Genomic DNA, 14272 nt, shown 5'->3' on the forward strand with positions numbered 1-14272 from the left:
ATCACATTTTTATCTTATATCCCGAATGTATTCAGAATTGTAACTGATGGCTTTGCATGCCCGATGTTATTACCAACATGCTCATGTTTAGTTTTCTCAACAACAAAAAAAGAGGAAGAATTGATATTGTAACATTTACCCCGAAAACCATACATATTTTTCATTTTTGGCACAAAAAGGGCACCACATCCTTGCGACGGTGCATATTTGGACTTGAGTGCTATTTGTCAACGTATGCCAATAGCACATACAAGTTATCGTTATTGCCTTCTAGGCCATTTTGAAACCTCACCTTTGATCTTTTGTCAACATCCTCATGTCATCGAAGGGTATTGTATTTATGTTGTCCTGGAGAAAATTAGGAAGTGTTCGGTGCTCGTTGGCATGGCTGATGGCCTCATTATTACCACACTAGTTCTTGATATTAGAAAGTGACATTACACGAATTTGACCTAGATTTGTATGGCGGGTGTTGTCGATGACGAGACATTTTACCTTGCCTTGCCTTTGCGTACTAGTACTATAATGTATTCTCTACAGTGGATATACACAAACAAGCAATGCAAGCCAATATATGGCGGAGACGTACCATACAATCTGATTTCATAACTAAGATCTTATCTAGATTAACAGGAAGAAATTATTTTAATCTTCAAAGACCAATTAAAATAATTAACAAGGAAGTTCCTGTTTTAAGAGAACAAACAAATATTCTATATACAAGGGTAGTAACTCATAAATAGGAACTAACAAACTCTTGGCAAAGACTTAGAAGCATTTTATTATCACCATACGAAGTAGTTCAACCTACTGACTTATCATATATTTATTATAAATTACACAGTGTATAGTTAACAGTAACACGTTTGGTAGTATGAGAAATACATACAATTTAATTTTTACAATATCATCCAATAATTTCGAGATATTAATACATATTTTGATCGGACGAACACTATATGTGCCTATTTCTACAATGTAGTTTTAAACAGTACTGCCAATGTGTTTAGTATGTTGAACCAAGTTAACTTGTTCAAGATATTTTACGAGTAAGACGGACGTAAAAAAGAATACAAATAAAAGTAAGATCCTTTGTTCGCTGCCAATCGGGCCAACATGGGTGATTAATTCAAACTGAATTAACTTATTTCACAATAATTGTAAAATAAAGCTTATTATCACTCCAATTAAAGGTATCCTGTCATATGAGAGCACCTTCAAATGAGGTACGTAGACGATTTATGATTCGATAAAATACCAGTTCGACATTGCTTCCTGTCTACTTCGCTTGCTCAGTCTAGTATACATCGGCCAGGTGATCATTTAATAAATAGCAACATTTTCTTTTCAGATATAAACCTTTAAGATTATAATTTGAAATTAGGAATTGATGAAATCCGGAAAAATACTATCTGGCAATTAAAGAACATGTTGCTTATATGACGCAACGGTTATAAACTCTTTAACTCCTGAATATAAATTTGCATATCTTAGTCGTGTTTAGACTCTGGTTAAAGGTGTTTGCTGTATTCTTTTGACTTCCACCTAAAACTAATAATGAATAAAACTGAAATTTCTTCCGTGATATTTCATGGACAGACATATATTCCAACAGCGGGGTGACATTTAACAGTGCTGGCTTGCATGAAATGAATATGTAATGGGCGAAGATACTAGATGATAATAATGCTGCAATATGTTGATTCATTATGTGAGGTGAAAAAATGAAAATAGGCGAGTTATTTGGTTTCTCAGAAACATATATCAGCAAATGGAGATATTAGCACCTTTCAAATTGAGAGTTTGATTTATATACAAAATGTATAATTGATACCTTATTACATTCAAACTTTTGTCAATTGGTCATTTGAGTTCTAAAATAAGAATATAATTGGTTTATGCCTATAATATGTGAAAATAAGGTAATTTGTAAGATTTTATAAAATGACAAAATTTTATTTGAATGGTCCTTTTCTACATAAATAAATGAAGCAAAAATACCGGCTCATAATAAGTTATGTTATATGAAAATGACTTCATATAGAAATCTCACAAAGCATACGAAATAAATCACACCAAATATATATATATATATCAATGAATTAGCATTACTATACATACAAAAATTAACTTATGTCCGCGAGACCTTAAAACAGGAAATATTTTATTACATTACAAAGAATCCTCGACAACAGAATAAAATAATTTAAGTGAATATTACCAATTGAGTCTGGAGTCATTTTTTGTTTTGTTTTTCTTCAAAAATGTAGACATTGAGAAAATTAGCATGGAAAGGCATAATAATTCTTGCAACAAAGCAAATGGTAACACGAAGATCATTTATGTCAATTTTCATGACAATCGTTTCATTATTTCCTGGCCATACCCCCTTAAGTAAATTTGATGCAAAGCAACACAAACACATCATTAAGGCGTATTTGTCATTAAAATACATTTCCTTAGAATTATAGACATTGTCGCATGAACATACGACATAAATTAACAAGCTGATATTAATTTTCTGCTACATTTGAATCTTTAAACTCGTTACATTGGAAATCTCAGTTACAAAGCACATGTACATGGATTATCTATGAAACATTTGGTAATCACTTTGTATCAATAGTCCAAGCCGACTAAGCTTGAATCATATCTAGTAGTCAGAAGGTACCTATTATATTTGGTACTTCTGTAATATCATTTTTGACACATTTATTTAACAATGACATGAAAATCAATCAATAATGATATTTGAAAATTAATTTCTATCATGCTAGAGATATTTACGGTACAAATGGTAAATACCTATCAACAAATTACATTATGTACAATATCATACGACTTACGATATCATAATATCGCGAGAATGTTTTCAAGGCTGTGTAGTCTGTGATGCTCACAGCGTATATAAAACTGTCCCTTTACTGCTGTTTTTGTCACACCTACAGATATACTGGAACAATTCAAATTCATTTAATAGAAAACGAAACGCTGGTTATATCAATGATTTGTTGGTAAGCTTACAGTGTATTTATTTATTGTAGTATATCAGGTAGAATCAGGAAGTGTCACCTGTGTATAATTACTTCCCCTGTTCTCGTCCTCGGTCCCCACGTTGCTTACATTTGTCGTGTGGTCGTAGTCATCTGATACTCTGTTTGCATCAGAGTGTTCCTGGTCTCCCAACAAAACCACATGATCATAGTTTGAAGATGCACTATCTCTTAATTCAAAGTTCTGCGCATGGTCGTAAGTGGAATCTACTTCCGCTTCATTTCGTCTTCCTGCTGCTCCTGGAATATGATCGTAGTCTTCAGTATCATCTTCATGTTCTTTTTTCGTTGTTATTGAATTTCTCAAATGGACGTGGTCATAATTAGAGGAAACAGATGAACGTATGTTTGCCTGTCCAAAGTGATCATAATCGTCTTCTCCTTCTTTTTGATCATTGATTTTTACTGTGTTGGTTTCTGGTTGTATACGGATTTTCTCTTTTGGATGAGACTCGCTATCAAGTTCAGCATAATGATCCTCAGTTTTGTTATCTTCCACAACGTTTGATGTCTCTGGGACATCATTACTGCGTTGTTTTTTGTCGCCATTGCAAACAATACCGTTCACTTTTGGAAAACCCTCGCTTGGTTCCTCGTCTGGGAGGACAATCTGTTCATAACAGTCTCCGCCATTTTTTCCTATATCTTTATATCTTACTATTGATTGCTCTGACTTCATTGAGACGTATCTTTCTGCTGCTTCCATATGATTCACCTGTCCGCCATCAAGGTCAATGTCGTGCCTATCCTTGCTTTCTTTTTCAGTTGCTCTCTTCCTGTTTGACCTAATCAGACAAACGGTTATAAGAATTCATATTTATAATTCAGGAAGTTTATGGCAAAGTTTGCCTTACCTCATCTGTGGCGGTTTCATTTTCAATGCAATTGTGGCGTTTGGAGTACTTTGGTATAAAGACTTATCTTACAAATCCAAAGACAGTAATCATCTTACGATCGATTTACATACATGTTAGATAATCATTGTAGTTAAAACAATACCCCCATTTTTTTTGTAATGCCACAGAGGATCCAATATACAGCACTTTTATCTTCCAAATATTTTCTTGTAAAACTACTGTAAACGTACATATTTTCGCGATACTATTATTTTAGCGCTTTTAGCATATTATGTCTTCCGCAATATCAAGTTTGCGCTAGATGAAGTGTCTAAATTTTGTTTTCTATGACAAGAATTTTGGGTGTGCCAATTCATTAATGCACTACTCCGTAGAAAATGGTAATGCACTATACTTTAGTACGCCAAATAAATACGTTTATTGTATAACGGCTAGTAAATAATATATCCCTCTTACCTCTTTCTACATGTACAAATGATGATGACCACCAAAGCGATCAAGATGAAGCCTCCTACTCCGGCTCCTATCGCTATATACAGCACTGTAACAAATACAATGATTTAGAATCATGCCATATCTTTGGGGAGAGATAACCTATCCTTGGGTTGGATTTACCCATGGTTAGGTTATCTCTGTGGCGTTTTGCATATCCCCATCTTAGACTTGATGTTGATAACCTACGGTTTATCAAAAAACTTTATATATGTAACAATGTATGTAAAATGTATATGTACATTGATATCCTTACGTCGTTAATAAAACGGCCATATTTCAATTCAATTTTGGAGTTTTGTTAATCAATTATGCTTTACAAGTCTAACAAGCTTGTCATGGGAATAGAGGAATCATCTATAATGATTTAGAATCATGCCATATTTTAGTTAGATATATCAGGCCCCAGTTTCATCAACATCCCTTACTTCTGAAAATTTCCCAAAGGAAAGCAATACAGAGTTTAAGAAAAGCTTCTTAACTAGCTACTGTTTACCCTATAGAACAGTTGACTTCAAGGAACTTCGTTTAAGTTAATGCACGTTGAAAAAACCGGGACAGGGCTAATAACAATCGGACTGTTAAAATTTGACTTATAGTGTTCATCATTATCTAGGAGAAGATATTATAAAGTACCATTGACAAACTATATCCATAATACTGTTTATCATATAAGGTAGGGTCATGGGAAAATGTCTTCGGGGCGTGTAATCCTTTGATAATTAAGTTAAAAGTAAAAAAAAAAAAAAAAAAGCGGAGTGTATTCTAAGCAAATGCCTTCATTACAATTCAATCAACATTGCACAATCCTTGTGAAAGTTTAATGATGCACTCTTGTTTCTTGGACAGTACCAAACCGCTATATGAGCCAATCAAAAGCTACGTTAGTAACGGCGACGTCACTGTTGACGTTATGGGTTGATAACATTTTAAAGTGAACGGAAATGTTACTCACAAGCAAAGGTATAGGTACCTAGTTTTCTGTTACACTAAACACATACATTAAAACAGACAATAAAATACTATACGCTACCCATGTTCTCTGCCTCTGTGATATTGCTTATAGTTTGCGATATAGTTGCTTGCTCACTATTTGAAGGGAGAGTATCTCTTGATGTTGGTTCACCAGTTGTTGTACGAGTCGGCGGAATAGTTGATACATCTGGTTCCGTTTGATTTATCGTGCAAATTGTTGGTGTATATGTCTCAGATGGATGTTCTACCAAGAAAATCAACAAATAAACAAAATAGTTTTACCAGTTTCCTAGACTGACATTTAGCCTTCAATATGTTCCGTACCTATTAGAGTAAATAAATAATATTAAAACATAGTATTATAACTTTTTTTTGTTATTGACTTTATACAAGTGTAAATATTTCGTAATTACTCATAATTTGAAGACTTTTTTTGCATATAACTCGTATAGCATGACAAGAGTAAAATAAGAGTAAAAGTATGTCAACTTGTTAATTGGGTACATAATCCACGTGTACACATTGTGGAGTAAATTTGTCGAAAAATGGTCTGTTGAATGTGATATTGCATATTATATTGAAATTATTCACAAGCGATATTGGGTGAAGAGTGAAAGGCCTTACAAAAACATTCAATATAATTAAGCTAATTACTGAGCCTGGTATCTGTGTCACTAGCTCAATATGCCTATACATACAGGTAAACTGAAAATACAATTTTTTTAAAAATAAGTAAACAGTCGTTGATAAGCTTATACTAATTTACATTGAATTGTTAAGCTTATTAGACATTTATATATTTTGTTTATCAAAAAAAAATAAAAATCGGTCGTTGGGGTAACTCGATTAACATTGTCTGATATGTCAATAGTTAAGTCAATATTCAAGTTACAAGAATGAAAACAAACGTACAAAAATACAAACAAAAATTCCCTACCTCATGTAAGCCAATATCTAAACAAAAAATCTCTTACAATGGGAAAAACAGCAGTATTTCAGTAACATACCACTTAGTCCACACGACTGATTCGTCAATGTGAACGGTTTTATAATCTAATTATTGACTCGTTTGCAATCAATTACTAATCAAAGTTCAACACGAAAGGTGATTTTGATTGGTCAATAATTACTCTCAATTTGAAGTCATTGCTGTATTTATGTATTATTCATACAAGTTAAGTGACTTGCTCTACTTTCGTATGACGTATTACTAGTATTAACTCTCAATTTGAAGACTTTAACCTATATTAGATTTGGAAAATTAACTTGCGAGAGGTTCACCGATAGAACAGTTGACATCTGCAGTGTTATCATGTAAACCTGATTTTCTCTCACCTCTTAATCAAATGAATGTAACATATACATTTTTAAGATAATGTCAAAATAGTGAATATCCAAAATCCAAATTACCTAAACCAAGTATCAATTTGATAATACCATAGCAAAAATAGCATTTGGGAACTAGAATGCTGACTACCAAATTTACATACTTAATATTCATCGCCGGAAGTTGCCGGCCATGTTTTGATGAAAAATAACGTTGATCAAGAATAATATTACAATGTACAAGTGTATCAAAAGGCTGTTTTTCACACCTGTATACTCATCTGATTTAAAGCATGTATAATGTATCTGCTAAAAGTCTTAACTAATATGATATACGATATTATAACATTATAATAGATAAATACCTATTTTACAAATATATCCAGCCTTGGAGGAATTACATCTGTCATAGTCTGGTATACCCTCGCCAGGCGTTACTGAAGAGCATTTTAAAAGCTCTCTATGGTGGAGTTGTATCCCTGATCTCACTGAAATGAATATATACACATTAGTGTAGGCTGGTCTTTCGCACAGAAGGCATACACAAAAGATATCATTTACAAAAAATGGTTATTCTATAACAGGTGAATTATGAAATGAATTTATAGTAGTATGTGTTTCCTTTTCAAAGGTACAGCTTGAATAGTATATACTGCTGCGTTGAATTCGCTTTCATATTAAATTTGAATGCCGTCCGATAGCTGGTGGAATTTTGAAATTCATAATCGTACATTAGTACTGAGAAATATCATATTGAAATTAATTTCAAAAACAGGAAACTACTACGGATGTGTTAGTGAACATTGACAAATACACCAAAATTCGGAATGTCGGAATGATACAGAAAAGCTTACATTCGAATCCTGTGGTAAACGATGCGTTGTCTCTGTGAATGTTATCCCAATAAGGTGTCCTGTCTGATGGGTCTTTTTTACAATCACTAACAGGATGCCGTAAGATAAAACTATTCTTTTCCTCACACACCTGTCTTGCTTTCATCCAGTTGACACCTCCATTACTTTGAAAGCCGCCTTAAACACACAGAGAGCGCTAACAATACGCTAAATGAATACATTATATAGGGTGTTTCAAAATATCTGATACATTCTAAATTGACTTTTCTCAGTCACTTCTCATCAAATTTAAACGCTTTGATACACCATATGATAGGTAATTGTTCACAATTTTTGTTTAATAAAATAGTTCGGGAAAATATGACGCCATCTATGATGTCATCTATAACGTCATCTATGACGTCATCTATGATGTCATATATGACTCATAAAACAGGCAATCTCACAGATGGAGGTGTCTGACATACATCTGGCAGAAGCAGTAAAACTGTTTTATCAGTTTAATTCACCTATAACAGTGGCGAGATGTATGCATACAAAGTATCCAGAGATGCCTGATGCCGAGGATGTCAATAATGCAGATTAAGCAGGGGATCAGTTGCTGATGGAAGACATGCAAACAAGGGAAGACCTAAATGTGCTCGTTCTAAGAAAAATATTGAAATGTGAGAACAGTAATTGAGGAAACTCCCCAAAAGTCTGTGCGACAAGTTTTAAAGGACATAGACAGTGATAACACAAGTATCTCTAGTGTCTACAGGATACTTCGATTTGATAATTTCAGATTCTGGGGGTCTGAAAACCTACAATTATATACAGAGAAACCCCTACATAGAATAAAAAGTAACCGTTTGGTCGGCTCTTAGTTCAACTGGAATTATTGGCCCATTTTTCTATGAGGACACGAATGGCAACGCCATGTCAGTTAATTCTGATCGCTACCTCCAGCTTCGTAAAAGAAAAGTCTTACCTGCCTTGCAAAAAAAAAGTCTCATAACATTAGATCAGTGCTGTTACAACAGGATGGCGCAACACCACATACAGCAGGAACTGTTCTTGAGGGGTTGGATTCAATTTTTGGAAGAAAGATTATATCGCTGAAGACCCATACAGAGTGGCCACCACATTCACCTGACCTCAACCCTTTAGATGTCTTTTTGTGGGGGTATCTTAGGGATAAAGTTAGACTGGCCACCAGACCTAAATTGTCTTGTTAAGAATTGCCAAGCTAACTTCTAACTAACTAGATTATCTGCCCCCCTAGTTGGAAACTGTCTAGAATAAGACATATCCTAGGGATCAAAATCATAATTTTATTTATAATTTTAATATTCTAGAGACAGGGGGGGGGGGGGGGGGGGGGGGGGGGGGCGCAGTCTAGGATAAAGTATATATTCCACATCCTGTGAACACTGTGGACCTGAAGCGACTATCTGAAGAGAAATCCGCGCAATTTCTACTGAAACATGTTCATTACTAATTGATAATTTTAGACGTAGAATTGACCAGATCGTTGACCAAAATGGACGTCATTTGGAACATTTGGTATAAAAAGGTACCTTTTATTAACCAAATGTTTAATACCCTATTCAGTATGGTCAGATATGAGAATAAAATTTAGAAAATGTGTTTTTCTGTGGTATATATATAATTTTCCTATGATTAAAATGAAATGAGTTATCGGGATTTATAAAGTATCAGATATTTTGAAACACCCTGTATGAAGTGCATAACAAAAGTTATATTTTCAGATTGATACACTCAAAATCTGATAATCCTATCTTTAAATTCCAAATCGATCTTTTGGTATAAATGTACTGATTTGTATACATTTAAATGCATTCAAAATAATGACGTCATTTTATTATCTTAAATACATCTACACTTGTAGTACATACCATTACACTGCACTTCTAAGAAACCTTCACATAACTCTCCTTTATATCCAAACGAAGAGACATTTCCATTGTCACGTTGACAGTTGTATGACCCACACATTCCAGTTCCAGGAATATCATTACCTGAAGACAAATTGATGATATGACGTGTCTTTGTATAACAAAACATGATGGTCTTACTACCCGTGTTCTTTTTCAAGGGTCTCTATGCAAATATACTCCTTTTTTCGATTTCGAATTAGAATTACTATAATGTAAAAGAGTTGGTATTTTGTTACTGTAATTGTGTTCCATTTCCTAAATAAAAATGTCATTAAACGGTTTGAAGGAATATTAGTTATTAGTTTAACCTGTTATATACCCAATCGATTTTGAAAAAACTATAAAGATGGCTTTTAGGCAACATCAACATTGAACTAATAGTTTCTCTATTTTACAATCATTCCATTACGTGTCAGTGGCCATCAATATTATACTTCTGACATAACAATAATATCCATAACAACCTGAATGATAGGGCGATGGTATTCAAACCTGAAGTGCCATACGAACTAGGTAGGGTTACCGGTATATTGGGACAATGACAATGAAATATAATCAATGAAAGGTTATAGGGTTCAGTTTCTGTTCACTTACATGAATGACAAACATTCCACTACAGGAGTCTTTTTAGATTTAAGAATAGGCATTGTCGTTATCATTCCAGACGTAGAGTTATGTGACATTGGTCTCTGTTTTATTAGTTTAGACAACACGAATATAAAATGACATGTAGATATGTATATGACATTACAGTAACATTTTAGTATGTCTTAATTATGTTTTTGTAAAACGGCAGTGTTGTATGACAGATATTCTGTGACATAGTAATTCTTAAAGTAACTTACGTTTTTTGTATAAGGCGGTGTAGCCACCCACGCCACACTGAAAGCTCGAACTATTCGAACATGATGGACATTTGTTGGACGAAGGAATGCTGATATTCGACGGGGTTTCAGAAAAACACACGCACACGTCGTCCTAGAAAATACAAGCATACCCGTGTTTTTTTTAATGGAAACAACTGCAGACACGAAATCATGTTGTTTTATGCATTATGTTTCTGAATAAAGAACAACGGCAAATAATAAAACAGCAACTTTTTAACAGAATATTGCCGTAGAAATACTCATATCTACAATATGAATTATACTTGAATACGTTAGTTTATTTTCTGTGGAAATAAAGTTATTTTATGTTTTTTACATCAATTATAATCTTCCTGTCATAGGAATGAGAGTAAAAACCCTGATAGACAATGTGCCTACTGTAGGAAATATACAATCTATATAATTTTTGATACATATATGATATTTTGTAAAATATATACAGTATTGCCATTTATATTTACAATTCTTAACCCATAAAATTGCATTTTCTACGGATATCGAATAAATCATTCAATTTGATCTTTGGCCTCAATTTGTCTCATGTCGACATCAGAAATGAGGAAAATTGAATTTGACCTTTAACCTTCTAACAACCTTGAACTTTGGTGTACTGACTGATAAGTGTGCGACACATAGAGCCTAATGTTGGTGTCGTTCCCAGAGACATTGTAAGTGTTATTGTATGTAAATGCGTACATTATATTCACCATGTACATAGTCATTGTTGATAGTCTTTTCAACGATGGACAACAAACAAATGACTGTATTCATTCAAACAGCTTTATAGCAATTTGATGAAATATGAAAAAGTTATAGAATTTATAATTTCAACTTTTAAATAAATCTTAACTTGGAGATGAAATATTACATTTATTTGAACTCCAATTATATAAGGACTATTTTCTTTAAAAACATAACGCCCGATTAGAAGTGACATGAAAATCATAATTGATTGCGTCATCTAGGTCGATAATTCAATGTATATAAATCTGGTGTGAAAAGAAGAGAACAATAATTGCAAGCACCGGTATCTTTTGGCACCTGATATATGTTCTTAAAAAAATATGACATTCATAACACCCTGTACTTACTATAATTCCAAAGGATGTGTGTTTTTCACAATATGCATAACATGTCCAGCCTATATCTATACTGTTATCGTTATGCTGTATGCAAACGGCTGTAAAGTTTTGGACTCGAATGTAGAAACAACCTATAAACAAAAATAAAATATTAAAACATGTTGCTGTGCAGAGTTTCAGTTTCAGAGCTAAATATATCGCATAAAATGATAATGTAGGATTCAACATCATGCAATTTATAATAACGATTGGAAATCGTTATTATAAAGTCATCGGGAAAATGGAAATGAGAAAGAGTCTTTTTCAACCGCCAGAATAATATAGGCAGGTAATGGAAGTTCTCAAAATGAGAGTTAGTGTTCTGAAAACGGAACCACGAAACATAAGAACAAGCATCAACTTCATATCGCATAAGGCAATACAATACTTCCTGCTGTAGTCATGATATTGTTTAGAAAATCAAATCAGTCGGAACATGAAAGCACTTCAACTTGGAAATGCAGGAATGTTTCTATCTAGAAATGGAAAAATTGGAATTTAAATAATCACGCTTCAAACAACTTAGCTGCACGCTGGCCTTGTATGTGACGCATTGAGAAAAGATTGCATGATGCCAGTCGCTAACGTTGAAGAGTCCGTAGTGTCCTCGATTTCAAGTTTTTTTAAGAACTGTCAAACTTTGTTAGTTTAGGACAACAAACCATCAATATAGCCATTGGTATTACATCATACTGCTGTTTCGTCATTCTAAGACTCCTCTGTGATGCTACGGACACCATACAGCTGTTACGTCCTACTAGGACTCGTCAGTGAAACTATGGAATCATAAGGACACCATATACATCTTGTAGCTGTTTCGTCCTTCTGTGTCTCGTCAGTGATGCTAGGGACACCATACAGATGTTGCACTCTTGTAGGACTAGTCAGTGAGGCTAGGGACACCATACAACTGTTTCGTCTTTTATGAATCGCCAGTTAGGCCTAGGACACCATGCAACTGTTTCGTCCTTCTAGGATTCGCCAGTGAGCCTAGTGACCTCATTTAGCTGTTTCGTCCTTCTAGAATTCGTCAGTGAGCCTAGTGACCTCATTTAGCTGTTTCGTCCTAGAACTCGTCAGTGATGCTAGGGTATTGGGGAAATCAAACGGGGCTTAACCAAACAGTAAAATAGTGGATTAGTCAAAACGACAAAATGGTGTTTTGTTACCTATCAACTCCACCCATTGTGTCAGGAAAGAGAATGAGCTTGTCCAATAAGTGTTGTTTTCAGACAAGTTTATATTGTTGACATTCTCGAAATACTCAGACGAATCAATCAGTGTTCCATTTAGTTGATTACATGCATTGGCAGCATCCTTCCATGTCGTACTATTAGTAAACACCTCATAAGTGACGTTTGACGTATCACCTGAAAAGGAAAGTTCTTTCATGAACAATATTTTTTCTCTTGCATAATAAGCTTTTTCCAATGGAGATAAATACTTATGTTGATATATAAATGTATGGTATTGTTATCATTTTATTATACGCGTCGACATTGATATTTAGATTATTGAAGTAAGATAGTCGAACGCTATTTCATTTTGCGTAAGGCAGAAACCACTCTTTAGGTTCAAGGATTTTTTTCAAAAGACATAACATATTAGTACCATTAAATTCAAATTGATAGTTCGATACTGTAGGGCCTAAATAATTTATCAAGTGTCATCATACAGCTATCTCAGCCGTCTAGGGCTCGTCAGTGATGCTAAGGACATCATACAGCTGTATCTGACTTCAAGGACCCATAAGTGATGCTAAGGACATCATACACCTGTATCAGCCCTCTAGGAATCGTTAGTAATGCAAAGGGCCTAAGATGTAATTTGGTATCAGCTTTTATTATGAAAGAACGTAATTCTTTATCAATTTAACACCACACATGAACATGATAACTTACCACGTATAGTTAGAATACTGGTAACTAGGGCGGTGATCCACAACAGGCCTTTTTCCATGTTATCCAAGTTCATATGTTGTACATTATATGCGGCATACTTTGTCCATTTGTTGCCTCTAGTTTATTGCCTAAATTCAAATACAATCAAGCCAATACGCAATAAAATATGTTACAATATTGCTCAGGAAAACGTTACTAGATATCTTAATAAGAGAAACTAGTTGTGGTTAACAGTTTATAGTAATTTAACAAAATATATTAATATCTGATAAATAAAGAATTTGATCGAGCCAGGAAAATGCTATCATATCAATTGTAAGAGTGAACACAGGACAATAAAATGTCACCAGACATCTATCTATAGTAACAGTGGCCTCAATTTTGATGCAGGTTAGCTGAAACCTGAACTCGTACTAGAGGTAATGGTTGTAAGTGTAACACGTTTCTGATCATAATGATCGTACAATTGATGGAGTCTGCCCAGTATGGACTTCCAGATAGTACAAATGTACAAAAAAATTATGGTTATGAGTAAGTATATTTGTTTGTTTTTGGTTTAACGTCCTATTAACAGCCAGGGTCATTTAAGGACGTGCCAGGATTTGGAGGTGGAGGAAAGCCAGAGTACCTGGTGAAAAACCACCGGCCTGCGGTCAGTACCTGGCAACTGCCCCACGTAGGTTTCGAACTCGCAACCCAGAGGTGGAGGGCTAGTGTTAAAGTGTCGGTACACCTTAACCACTCGGCCACCGTGGTATATGAAGTTTCAGGGAATTGGAACAGTAATGAAGTCGGTAGTAGAGCAATGAAGCCGGTAGAGCGAAGATGTCGCTTGGTTATGTAGGTAAGAGTCTATCCCCTTCTAC

The 14272-nt window shown here is 34.3% G+C and overlaps 1 protein-coding gene across 1 annotated transcript; it reads right to left on the bottom strand.

The window, feature by feature from the left end:
• Window positions 1–763: 763 nt before the first annotated feature.
• Window positions 764–13553, bottom strand: LOC117320671. Its single transcript, XM_033875187.1, has 10 exons — window positions 13407–13553; window positions 12675–12875; window positions 11476–11597; window positions 10343–10475; window positions 9456–9578; window positions 7558–7734; window positions 7069–7191; window positions 5436–5621; window positions 4367–4451; window positions 764–3838 (listed from the first exon to the last, which is right to left on the bottom strand). Exons 1-10 carry the CDS (start codon window positions 13477–13479, stop codon window positions 3049–3051), a joined length of 2013 nt encoding a protein of 670 aa, XP_033731078.1. The 5' UTR covers window positions 13480–13553; the 3' UTR covers window positions 764–3048.
• Between the last annotated feature and the right edge of the window lie 719 nt (window positions 13554–14272).

Source organism: Pecten maximus, unplaced genomic scaffold (assembly GCF_902652985.1).
Source record: "Pecten maximus unplaced genomic scaffold, xPecMax1.1, whole genome shotgun sequence".
Taxonomy (NCBI): Eukaryota; Metazoa; Mollusca; class Bivalvia; order Pectinida; family Pectinidae; genus Pecten; species Pecten maximus.

Bases quoted from the DNA above. Each gene is read 5' to 3' on its own strand.
- LOC117320671 (XM_033875187.1), bottom strand. From the start codon at position 13,479: ATGAACTTGGATAACATGGAAAAAGGCCTGTTGTGGATCACCGCCCTA. The intron at 10,476-11,475 runs GTAAGTACAGGG...TGTATTTTCTAG, and splicing joins ACACATCCTTTGGAATTATA to GACGACGTGTGCGTGTGTTT. The intron at 4,452-5,435 runs GTAGCGTATAGT...TATTTGTTACAG, and splicing joins CACAGAGGCAGAGAACATGG to TGCTGTATATAGCGATAGGA.